Source organism: Mus musculus, chromosome 16 (genome assembly GCF_000001635.26).
Source record: "Mus musculus strain C57BL/6J chromosome 16, GRCm38.p6 C57BL/6J".
NCBI lineage: Eukaryota > Metazoa > Chordata > Mammalia > Rodentia > Muridae > Mus > Mus musculus.
In genome coordinates, this window is record NC_000082.6 from 90400273 (window position 1) to 90413221 (window position 12949).

At 47.1% G+C, this 12949-nt stretch overlaps 1 protein-coding gene across 3 annotated transcripts in view; it reads left to right on the forward strand.

The window, feature by feature from the left end:
* Positions 1-12949, forward strand: part of Hunk (hormonally upregulated Neu-associated kinase) — a 114272-nt gene that overhangs the window by 14989 nt on the left and 86334 nt on the right. Inside the window, exon 1 of one of the 3 annotated variants that reach the window (XM_011246130.2) lies at positions 1403-2233. The exons of the other annotated variants lie outside the window; for them this stretch is intronic. Within the exon in view, the coding sequence (XP_011244432.1) occupies positions 2150-2233 (84 nt within the window). The 5' untranslated portion in view covers positions 1403-2149. Of the gene's footprint in view, positions 1-1402; positions 2234-12949 lie in introns of those variants that run through there. 3 annotated transcript variants of the gene reach the window in all.

Below are 12949 nucleotides of genomic sequence, written 5' to 3' on the forward strand. Positions count from 1 at the left end.
AGCCACAGGTTTTAGGTTTTATTTTTCTCTCTTTAAAACAGACAGTTTACATGCATGCAACATTTATGAACAAACACATTTGTGAACAACTGCAATGTATAGACAAAGTGACCGCACACGGAAACATCATGGTGACCTCTAAGCAGTGAGAGGCGCTGAGGACAGAGTGGAGGTTTTTATCTGGGCCTACTGAGCCTTTGGGAAGAGTTCAGCCTCAGAAGGGGGCGTGGCTAGGAGCCAGTCTGGGCGGTCTGAAACTTTGATTCTCTGAGAAGCTTCTGCTACTTGGGGCTGAAAACTGCAGGGCCCTGGATGGGTGTGGGTGATTGGGCATATTTCTTTCAGGTGTGTAGCCCCAGACAGGGGTGGGGGGAACGGCGGGGCGGGGGGTGGGGGGGGGGAGGGGAGGGAAGAATCTACGGCTAAAAGGAGTTTTGAGGCTGAAGGAAAGCAGCTTGGCTAACCTTCTGACTGAACCCAGAATATCAGGTTGCCTGGGAATGTGCAGGAGAAACAGGTCTTGCTCAATCCTAGAGTTACTTTGTTAGTCAAGGACCAAGGCCCCCAAACTTACTAGGTATTGGGGTACATGTTCAACCTAACCCAACAGACTTATTAGTCTAAGTTTTTTTCACCAACAAGTGTCAAGACTCACAAGGAGCCTTGATTGCCAGGGACCAAGCTAACTAACTAGCTTTCTTTCTCCCATCCCTTCCTTTCCCCCTTTCCCTCCCCTCCCCCACGCCCACTTCCATTCCCCCCTCCATACCTCTTTTGTAACTCAAGAGTATTTGAAGGCGCAAGGGACCCCCTTTGTGTGTTCTCGCCTGACTTGTAGTGAAATCTGGTTTTACTTTAGCTATGAGTCAGTGGTTGTGGTGGGGATCACTCACCATTTTGGAGGGGCTGAACGTTTGTTGGTGGAGGCCTGGGAAATTTCACTGGGAGAAACAGTGGCTGTTTCCTGTGGCATACTGGATCCAGGCAGGGTGCCCGTGTAGAGGGGATCAGCCAAGAGAAGAAAGTTACGGGGGTGGGGGGGGTGGGGGGGTAGGAATGAGGGTGGGGGAGGGGCAGGAGTGGGCAGCAGAGAGAAATGGGAAGATTTTAGGGATGGGCTTTAGAGGGAAGGAGGCTGAAAGCCGTCATAGCGCGGGAGACCCCCTAAGTAGGAGAACCTGGATGCTGCCATAGAGAAGCTGGGCCTCTCATCACGTGATCAGAGGAGCCCTGGCTAGGAAGGACAGCGGCAGGAGGCATAAGTCCTATTCTTGCCTGGGGAAAGTTGCTCTGGGTAGGGCCAGCTGGAAGCTTTTTTATTTATTTTTTAGTTGGGTTATAGTAACGTAACTGGATTTAGAAAGCAGCAGGCAACTTGCTGAAAGGAAGCTGGTTTTTTTTTTTTTTTTTTCCATTTTTTATTAGGTATTTAAGGAAGCTGGTTTTTTTAAGACACAAAAGTTCCCAGGGGAAGTCTGTACCGGTGCCACTGCTCTCTGTGAAGTTACCTGGGTCCGCATGAATCCGGGGATCAAATTTTCCAGTGGTGAGGTCAGACAAGTTGAGAGGAACAAGAGGCGCAGGTGTCCATATGCCTTTGATTTCCTCCTGCCTGTATGAGCAGCGTGACAGCCATTGTCATCCTGGCAGGGCCGGAACTCACAGAGACCCACCTTCCCAGGCCTCCCCAGTGCTGGGCTCAAACCATACCTGGTGAAGTTTTCAAATCAAATTGCAAAGCTCTGAGCTCATATTTTGAGTAGCACAGAGAAAAGTCCCTGAGTTTCTGGGGAGTGCATCCACTCCTGTTAACCTCGAGTCTTAGGGTCTGCTGGGTACCACCAGGGTTTCCAAGTCCTGTGTCCTGGGACAAGAAGCTGGAGAGGGACACATGAATAGTAGGAGCAGCAGAAAAAATTTATTCACAGAGCGCTTCTGAGGAAGGAAGTGGGCAAGAGCAGAGAGCAAAAGTTAAGATATTTGTGGGCCACTTCTGATGGCCTGGAACCTTCATAGATCAATCATACAGAAATCATGGGCCATTTCTACATATGTTCTGTTATGTATCTCTCCGGCATGGGGGCTTCCTGTCAGGTTTTTTTAATATGTATTTTCTTCTCCACGTTTTTGCCCTTATACCTACTTGCTCATGTGGGCTGTCTGGAGCCAGCACAGGCCTCCCTTAGTCAAGAAGGGACTTCGAGACCCAAGGAATGAGGAAATGCTCCTACAGGTGAAGGCTGGCTGCAGTGCGTGTGTGTGTGTGTGTGTGTGTGTGTGTGTGTGTGTGTGTGTGTGTTGGGTGTGGATGGGGTGGGGTGGGGGGATCAGAGCCCCATGTCAGTGAAAGCAACGCCTCAAGCCAACTGCCCTCACGTATCTAGTCTGTCCTCCAGCTGGGATCACCCTACTCCCACGCAGAAGTGGGACTTCTAAGTGCATTCTTTATTCCAGGTTAAAATTTAATTAGAGAAGCTCGTCTGACTCGGTTCTCAGTCGAACATTTACATTTAATAATACCAATAAAGAGAGCTTGTTTTGAAAACACGGCTGCAGGTTTGTGAAGTGTTGTTCCCATAGGATGACATTTTATTCTATTAAAAACGAACATTTGTGAGCAGTAGTTGCAATTTCAAGGCCAATTTGAAGTAATAAAACTCAAATTTCCCTCTGGAGGGGAAGTGCTGTGGCTCTTGCGCTCCTGCCTAATTCATTACTTTATTTCCCCCGCTCAGAAATGAGTTGTTGTCTTGTTCTTTCTCCCTCCTCTTCCCTCCCTTCTCTTCCTCTTTTCTCCTTTCTGATCATATATATTATATATAGAGAGAGTCATTAAAGCAACAGACAAAGAACCAGAGAGCATGCGCAATAATCCAGTCAACAAACACACAGCAGTGGCTTCCTGCCTTTAAAGGGGTCATCACTCAACAACGTATTTATTTAAATATGTGTCTGTGTGCATGTGTGTGTGTGGGGGGGGCGTGTGAGAATGTGTGTGTGTTTGTGTGTGTAAATTGCCAAATGCTAATTCTCTTTTTCTTATGATCAACTATGTATGTGGGACTGAGAGTATATACCCTTGGGCTCATACATGCTAAGTACATACAATACCACAGATTAGTGCCTCTCACCTAAATGCTGTAACAGGAATACCTGGAAAGCATTTTTGACAAACCATTTCCTGCTGTGAACTTCAGTCACAGGAGGGTTTTAGACCTTTTGAGGTTCTTAGCACATTCAGGTGGGTCTTGGGCTAATGGCTGCCCGGGTTTTCTTTGATAGCCACATAGCATGTTCTTCCCATCATCAGCTCGTTCTCTTGCTGTGCGTTTCAAACCTCATGATCCACTCTCCTACGGTTACAGACAACATTAATGTTTTCCTCCTGTTTGGTTAAACACGCCTCCCTTTTCTTATTGGAAATAAACACAAAGTTAATTAAAAATTGCTTTAAGTCATACACTCCCGAGAAAATCAGTGTGAACATTTAGTTCACGTGTGCTGCATACACATAATAGTTATGTGTAGTTACATGTACATGCCTGTATTAGTTACATGTAGTTACATGCACATGCATGTATTATTAGTAACATGTACCTACATGCACATGCATGTATTATTAGTTACATGTAGTTACATGCACATGCATGTGTTATTAGTTACATGGAGTTACATGCACATGCATGTGTTATTAGTTACATGGAGTTACATGCACATGCATGTGTTATTAGTTACATGCAGTTACATGCACATGCACATATTATTAGTTACTTGTAGTTACATGCACATGCATGTTTTAGTTACATGTGCAAGCATGTTGTATCAGTTACATGGAGTTACATGTACACACATGTATTAGTTATGGATACTGCTGACCTTCCTTTCCCCTTTGATTTCAACATTGATATCCACTATTCATACTATTTTGTAAGTACCCTGTATTTTACTGAAAATTTAGTGCTTTGCAACACTGTTAAGTCCTCTTTTAAAGTGTGATGTTTTGTGATACATTTAAATATTTGAAGTTACTGTAGTATTGAAAAGTTGGGATTGCTTCAAGATTTCCCCTGTATAAACAACACTGCTGTGACTGTCCTTGGGACTGTCTCTCTGAGCCATTTCTTAGGAACAATACTTTGAAGGGTTTTGATATATTACCAAATTGCAATTCAGAAGGATTCTGCTTCATGGCAACATTGTATGAAGTTGACTTCTAGAATATGTGTCTTGGTATATTGCTAATGGTTTCTACCACGTTTCTCCCATATGGCAGTTACTGGCTATTTCCATATTAAAGATATTAGCTTTATCTTTATTGTGTTGTAGCTATTATCTTCTACTTAGTCACTTGGCTTTCTTTCTGATTCATTGATGACTTTTTGGCAAAGGTCCATCGAGGTTTTGCTTTGCTTTCTTTAGCCAACCAGTTGATACCTCTCTCTCTCTCTCTCCCTTCCTTCCTCTCTCTCTCTCTCTCTCTCTCTCTCTCTCTCTTTCTTTCTTTCTTTCTTTCTTTCTTTCTTTCTTTCTTTCTTTCCTTCTTTCCTTCCTTCCTTCCTTCCTTCCTTCCTTCCTTCCTTCCTTCCTTCCTTCCTTCCTTCCTTTCTTTTTTGTTTTCCGAGACAGGGTTTCTCTGTATAGCCCTGGCTGTCCTGAAACTCACTTTGTAGACCAGGCTGGCCTCGAACTCAGAAATCCGCCTGCCTCTGCCTCCCAAGTGCTGAGATCAAAGGTGTGCGCCACCACAGCCCGGCGATACTTTTCTTTAGTGTCCCCCTTGTTTTCAAGCTTACATAGAGAGAGAAGGAGTTGTTGGCTTTGCTTTATACATTGTCCGTGACTTGCCAGTTTCTTGTTTCCTGAAGAAGCCTTTTTGCTGGGGTAGGGAGGCACCTTTGACTATATTTTCTCACCTGTGGCATATTGGCGGGCTGCAGGCTTTGGGGGTTCACAGCTTCTGCCTCCCAACTTTCTGCTTCTGTGATTTTGGGTAAGGTATTGAAGCCCTTTTAAACTTCCGTTTCTCCATCTGTAGCACAGTCAAATCTACTTCATGAATATTCAGTGACAACCATGCACATATGTATATGTAAATGGAGTGTGTGTTGCTTAGCTTAGAGTGTGTGTGTGTGTGAAAGAGAGATTGTATGTGTGTGTGAGTGTTGTGTGTGTGTGTGAGAGAGAGCGAGAGAATGTGTGTGTATGAGTGTGTGTGTGTGTGTGTGTGTGTGAGTGAGTGAGTGTGATTGTGTGAGTGAGCATATTGCTTTTGGGAGCACTTAATTAGCTTAAAGCATATTCATCATTGTGTTGGAGAACACATGGCAGTTATTTATGCTTTTCATTTAGATCCTCAGACCTGTTCTTAAACTTAAAGGTATTTAGAGGTCAGATTCCTTGAGCTAGCAAGACAGAGACCGCCCACTAGGTTTATCTGGACGACGGAGTTGACCTCTGAGGATAGAGGCGAGGGGGTGAAGAGGATCATGGGACACCTCTGCAGCAGTTACCCCCCCCCCCCCCCAGGGCAGGAATGCCTCTGGACGTGCAGGGACACACATGTCTGCATTCCTCAGCTTCCACACCCCTCGTATCTGCCTGTGCCATGAGCCTCTTGGCAGCCTCCATTCTCTGCCTGGGGAAGGGGCTTCTCTGTCCCCTGGTTCTTACTTTCTGCTCTTTTTAGGCATCTGGTGTGTTGTGTGTGTGTGGGTAGGTGGTGTCCCTTACCTTTCTAGGATTCATGACACCACACCAGGGATGATCACTGAACCTTCCTGGCCTCACCTCTTAGTCACCTTTATGGCCCTTTTAACGGTAGAGACTTCTTTCCAACAAGTAATTAAGAATGAAATTTATAGAGACTTCTGCCCCAGTGACCAGAGTTTTAGGGTTGGGGCTGCGTCGTCGGATGTGATTTTGATTTGATGGCTCCCACTTTCCTCAACAGGCAGCTGGACATTTCCAGTGTGTGCTGCCTTTAGCTGACCCCTGCTTAGAAGCCCCTGGAGCTCTTGAGACCTCCGCTGACAGCAGGGTCCTGGATAGGAGAATGGGATCTTGTACTGGAGTTTCCTGGAGTTCTGTTTCCAATCCCACAATGCCCTCATCCTCCCCTCCCACAAGGCCATTTTGCTCTTGTACCTCTCTGGCTGCATGTGGCCGCCAGTTGTCCCAGGATGGAGACGGGATATTGTTTCCTGTTGCCTGTGGGACACGAACACGTCTTGAATTAAAGCTAATTTTGGAGTTTGAAGTATTAAATGTCAAATTTGAAAGAGAACATGTCTAAGACTTCTTTGTTGTAAAAAGGAAGGTTATCCAAGGCCTAGGGGAAGGGACGGGAAGAAAGAAGTGGGAAAAAGAAAAGAACTGGTTCCCTCGTCCCTGCACCATGACGCTCTGTCTGCACCCCTGGAAAAGGCACCCTTCTGATGAAGTCTGCTGTTTTAATATTTCTCTACCAAAAAGTCATTTACGATAAGGTAGCCTGAACTCTTTCCCCTTTTTGTTCTGTTTAAAATGACATCAAATCAGTTTGCTATAGTATTACTTAATACATAGAATGTATGGCTATGTATAAAATTAAGTATGGTTAAATAATTTTATTTTATTTATTTTTTAAGTGAAAAACCATTTGGCAGAGAGACTGAAGTGTCAGAGTGGTCAACACTGGGGAACTGTCCCAATTGTAATTGGACGAAAACAAGACACACAGCTATGGTGGTGAACTCCTTTCTGCTTTTGTAGTTGTGAGCATGCATGTGTGTCTCTCTGTGGATGTGTGTATGTGAATGCCTGTGTCTGCAGATGCCAGAAAGCAGCATCGTATCCCCTGGGGCTGACATTACAAGTGGGTGTGAGCTTTCTAGTATGGGTGCTAAGAACCGAACTCAGGTCCTTCCTGTATAAGAGCAGCCAGTGCTCTTCTCTGCTGGGCCATTGTCCTCCCTCCCTCCCTCCCTCCCTCCCTCCCTCCCTCCCTCTCTCCCTCCCTCCCTCCCTCCTTCCCTCCCTCCCTCCTTCCCCCTCTCCCTTCCTCCATCCTTCCCTCTCTCTCTCCCTCCTTCTCTCCCTTCCTTCCTTCTTTCTTTTCCTCCCCCCTCCTTCCAACTCAAACATCTATAGGTACTTTCTACATGTAGAGTTTGTGCTAACCACCTGTGTGGGCTTTTTACAAATTAGAGACAGCTCAGCTGTGTTAGGAACACAGCTTTATCAAACTGTAAGTAAAAACCGGCCAGTGTCAGTCCTGGCCTCTCTCTGCTTTGGCAAAGCCTATTTTGTGGCTTCCTCTAGAATAGGCAGCGAAGGAGGGGGGAGACTCTGGAAGGGAACCATGTTCAGTGTGTGTTGCTCACTGTCCAACAGACCGGACATACCCCATCTTCTGGAACAAACAGAGTCTAAAAGAAACCGCCGTGGGCCTTCTGACCTGCTGCCTTCTCTCTTGAGTCTTCACTCACCAGGATACTGGAGGGACTCAGGGCTCAGACTTGTAGTGTGGCAGGAGTTCCAGACACAATTCAAACAAGGTGTGAGAGACCTCAGTCTGTGTATTTGATGAAGAAAAATCTCAAAGTGCTGCTCAGCCCCCCTCACTCCGCATGGTTCCGTCCATGGATGAATGAACATGGTGACAGTTTAATCAGGGCTGTGACGGTGACATGCAAGGGGAGAGAATGGAAAGGCAGAGCCTCTGAACTGGGATTTTTTTTTCTTTCTTTCTTTCTGGGAAAGGAATTTGGTGGTTTTGGGTTCCTTTGGTGTGTAACCTGAGAGGCTCATCCATCTCTTTGTGACAGAGGAACATTTTGGTGTTGCGAATGCAACTTCTGATTTATCACACGCAGCTGCGTGGGCCGCGTCTCCCTGGTGCCTCCCTGTGCCCAGGAGCAAGCCCAGTCACTCAGCAAGGCTTTGCCTTCCAGAAAGGCTTGAGAGCTGGGGCTCTGTGTGCTTAGGTGGCTGCTGGGGACTGTCACTCTGGGCATGTGTACAGGGAAGCTCAGATGACGGAGGGGGACACCTGGTCCCTCTCCAGTCTTGCATTTGCATTTGTCAAGGCTGAGTTGGCCCCCCCGCTAAAATTGCTTTATTACAGTCTGAATTCTTAGTACCTCTGAATGTATCTCAGGTTGTCTTTAAGAAGGAAGGAAAACTGGAATCATATGGACTGCCCTAATCCAATGCAGTGCCTTCTCTTCCAAAAGAGGAAACTTGGGTAGAGATGTGCGCACACAGAGACAAGACCAGAGGAAGAAGAGACTCGGGGTAGCCATCTACAGCTGGGGAGAGAGAGAGGCCTCAGCAGAAATCCACTCTGTTTGCATTGTGGGCTTCTGACCCTTCTAACTGGGAGACAGTGCATTTCTGCCGTCTAAGCTGCTCAGGGTTTTGTGATAGCAGCAGACAGACACCGTGCTTACACGCTCCGAATGCCAAAGTCGTTGCACCCGTCACAGCGGACAACTTTGGCTGGTTACTGAGAGGGTTTTCGAACTAGATCCTCCCACCTCTTCCTTCTTCATGCAGGAAGCTTTTGGGTTCCCCTCACAGCCTTCCCCTCACTTCACTCTGCTCTATGATAAATTCATCAGGTCCAAATGCTGCAGCGCCTGTTCCTAGACACAGCATCCTCATGGTGGAAGGAACGGAGCTTGCTCATCAGGCCCTGGTTTGGTTCTGTGATAGAAAGCGCAGGGCTGTCTGATTGGGTAGCGGGAGGGGAAGGATTCCTCTCTAAAGAATGAGAGGAGCCTGAGGCAGGAGGATTGCCAGGGGTGCTAAACCAGCCTGGGCTCTGTGGTGAATCCACTCTCTCATCTCAGGGGGAAAGAAATCCCTATTGAAAGAATGAAGTATTTTAAGTTCGTTAGAAACTCTTCAAGGGCACATGTGTGAAATTATTAGGGTGCTCCCAGAAGTGTTTAGATTTGATTATAGGATGCTTTTGTGTGGCCCATGAATATCGGTAATTTCCCTATGAGGTGAGTAAATGAGAAAGGCTGTTCTGTGCGGCTTCCAAAGTGTTGCCACTATAACCGTGGTTCTTGCTAATAGCATTTGGTGCGTAGTCCTATCTTTCCTTGGCTGCTTGTGATAATGTCTACTGGCCTGGTGTCTTAAGCCACAGACATTGTCTCTAGGGTGTCACAGGCAGTTCCTTCTGAGGAAGACACCAGTTAGACTTCTCTTCCAGCTTCTTGGAGTCTCAGATGATGCTGGGTCTGTAATGGTCTGTTTCCCTGTCTCCCTTCTGTCTGTCTGTCTCTTGTCCAGATTTAGACTATTATGATATCCCCCATAGATACCAAGCGATTAAATTACTTATATGCAGTAAACTGATGCACTATATCATTTAACCTAGGCACCTCCACTCCCAATCTCTCCTAGGTTGTTTATCATGCTAATAAGATGCAAATGATATGCAAATAGTTGCTATGCTCTTTGAACATGTCTAGGGCAGACCCCGATTTCCTTTCCCAAATATCTTCCATCCATGGCTGAATCAATGGACGCAGACCAGGACCTCCATGTTTCTTGCTCTCTATGAGTAGCTTGGCTGCCTCTATATGGGGTGTGGATTTTGAACCGCTCAGCTCATTAGTTTTTTGTTCTGACATACTACCTAACGCAAACCATTTAGTAAGACTCAATGCTCATGGTTCCCGGGGAAGGCGTGGTGGTGGGAGTAACTCCCAGCTGTAGCAGTCAGACAATGAGGCACCTTGTTCATCTCTCAGCAGACCAGGAAGTGGAGAGATCCAAGGTGGAAGTAGCCTGGGGTGTCCTCAAGACCTGTCTCCCAGATACTCATCTCTTCCATCGAGGGTCCACGTCCTAAGGTCTCCGAAGCCACCAGGAACAGTACCACCACCCGGGCACTAAGTGTTCAAACCCATGAGCCCGTGGGAGATGTTTCTAATCAAACCCATAGCTCCCACCTAGGAGGTCTTCACCGCTGGAGTGCTTGGGCTAATGGTGCAGTATCAGAATGTGGAGAGACATAGTGCCCCTGTGGAGGAGAGATGCGTGGTAGAGACAAAGTAGAGAAGGGTGCTCTTCGGCTAAAGTAGGCCCTGGTAGCAGTCTGGTCCCGTGATGTCTTTAGCTGGTGTGACTTCCCAGGAAGAGCGGGAGCAACACCATGCATTAACACCGCACAACTTTATACCTCACCCACGCACCCTGTGGTGAGCGGACTCCCGTCCAGCGAAGCGTCCTGGCTCTTAGAGCAAGCTTTATGCTTTGTGGTTTTAAAGTTAGGGCAGAACTCGGTGTGTTGAGCATGCTTCTTACAGCTGGATGCTTCTTCTAGTTGATGTTGTGGGTTCTCTCTCATTCCCACATTGAGTGTTGTTTTGATGTGGAGAGAGCAAGGTGGGCAGGGGAAGAAGCTTCCAGAAGCAAGACACGAGGTTGCAATGGGATGTCTAATGCCAGACCAACTCTTCATGGGTACACTTGAAAGGCAGAGCAGAAGGTTAGTTTCTAGTGATGCAAAGAGTCGATGTGAAGGTGTAGCCTTTGCTGCTCGTGACACACGTACCCGAGGGAGCAAACAGAGTTGTCTATAGGAGTTCCTTAAGGAATTCCATGTGTAGGCTTCTTGTGTTCCGTGGCTTAGAGATGAAAGTGTTTGTAGTACATGCCATGGTAGCAGGTTTGCTGTGGCTCCCTGGCAGTCCTCACAGGCAGATGAGTGGGAAGGGGGAAGCTGCCTCTATCTTGGAATCCCAGAGGAGAGGCTTTGACAAGTTGCTGCTGTGTCTGTGGTGGCCGAGACACAAACCAGGGACTGGAGGTGAGAGACATTTATTCTCACCTCCCCAGAGGCTAGCACAGGAGATGGAGTTGTCAGCTTGTCCCTGTAAGAAAGGACTTTTTGCTTTGGGCTAACTTTTAGGGGTTTCCCATAAGTTTTAGTCCTCTTTGGCACTTAACTACACGCGGCATTGTGGAGAAGTCCCCCAGGGATGTGCAAGTTAGCACATCGGTTCCGTGCTGTGGTAGGAGATGACAGGGCAGAGGGCACTGCCTGCAGGAAGGGGTTAACGCTGTTCTTGCAGGACTGGATTACTAACACAAAGGCAGATTGTTATAAAGTGAGCTGCTCAGGTGGTTTTGTCTTTCTGCACAAGTCCTCTTGTCTGTCACCTTTTCTGACATGTTACCACACATACACGAGGCCCTCACTGGAAGTGAAGCAGATGCCAGCCACCCTCTTGCTTCTCAGCCTTCAGACCAGTAGTTAAAGAAACTTTTCTTTTTTCTTTTTCCTTTATAAAACTCTTCATTTGTGGTGTTGTGTTGTAGGGTCACACAACAGATTCAGTCTATACAAGGCTCTTCAGTTTTGTGTGATGTTTCGTAGGACCTTTCCTCTGTATGCCTGTGACCCTTCTTCTAAAGCCGCCATGGCTTAGACACCGTGGCCCTCCCACATCAATGACCTTGCCTTGACCGATTAGATCTATAACCACCCTGTTTCTAAGCGGGGTCACACTTGGATGTCCTGGGTAGGGATGTGATTTCATATCTTTCTGGAGAACACATTCAGACACTAATGTGTTGCAAAGTGGCTTTCCTGTCTTCGCCACGGAGGGCTCTGCCTCCCCGTCTCCCTCATGGTCATCTGCTATGGCTCCATCTCAACATCTTGCCATTGTTTTGGATTTTCTACCCTCTCTTATCCATTGGTCTATCTGAGTTGCCTTCAGTTCCCTATGGCTGATCAGTGTCTACCATAGCCTGGCTGAGTCCTCCAGCATCCTCCCATCTCCGGGACCACATGTTGTGATCCATCCTAACTGTCTAGATATGCACTCTGGTCAGGCCACAGTCCTGCTGATAATGCTTCAGGCTCTCAGAGAGAACTCCATTTGGTTCTGTGCCTTCAAGACCATCAAGGTCAGTCTCCATGATCCTCAGTTCTTCTGACGAGTGCTCTGTCCTCTGTGGGGACCTCCTGGCTCCCTCTGCCTTCCCCAGTGAGCATAAACTTCCAGAGTGCCAGCGTTCATCTCCAGGGTTTGTTATCATCTGCCAGGATCTCTAATGGGACTCCATATCACTGCTCACACTAGGTGTGTGAATGGGTGTTGGATCAACTCCTAGGTTTGTTTTTGTTTTTTTTCCCCCCTGGTAGAATCAGGCCCTAGAAGTTTTGAAATTTATACTTTTATCTGCTCATCTCGATTGTTCCCAAACAGCGGCTGCTTAGACAAGCTCAGTGGAACAAAGGTCTCTGGGAAGCTCTGACTGTAGACAGGAGGCTCTGTCATGGTCCAGAGGTTTCCTCTTCCAGCCCTGTGTGCACAGTGACACCCAAGTTAATCAGTATCTACGAGTCAGCCTTTCTCCAAGGACACCGGGTGTGTGGTGGCTTAGGTTTTAACTTCTGGATGGCTTGGACAAAGAGTGGTTGGAAGAAATCCCCAGTGGTGTTTAAGGCTGGGCCCAGTGGAAGGAACCCTTGAGAAGTGTGTTTGATTCCTTAAACTGCCTTAGTAGGATGCCACAGTAGATGGTTAGAGAAGCAAAGACACACTGCCCCATAGTTTTGAAGGCTAGAAGGCCAAGACGAAGGTGTTAAGAGGGCAGGGTCCATGGTTCATGGCGGTATAAAAACAGTTTTTACACAGTATTCTTGCCTGTGCTGATTATATTCTCATAAGCCCAGCATTCCAAGAATCTCTTTAATCTATGGTGTTAAGGTCCTGGGAGTAGGACTTCAAGTGTTCTAGAAGACACATCTCAACACCAGCCATTGCTAGCATGGACTCCCCTATCCAGCCTGAAGCATGACTGCTGCGTGGGGTGATTAAAGTCTGTCAGGTCAGAAGGTTACACCCTGTAGGTAAGGATGTGGGGAAGCGGCACTTGCACCCTGTCCCACCTAGTCCCCGGGAAGACATCCGGCTGCCTTGCTAGCAGCACTCCATTC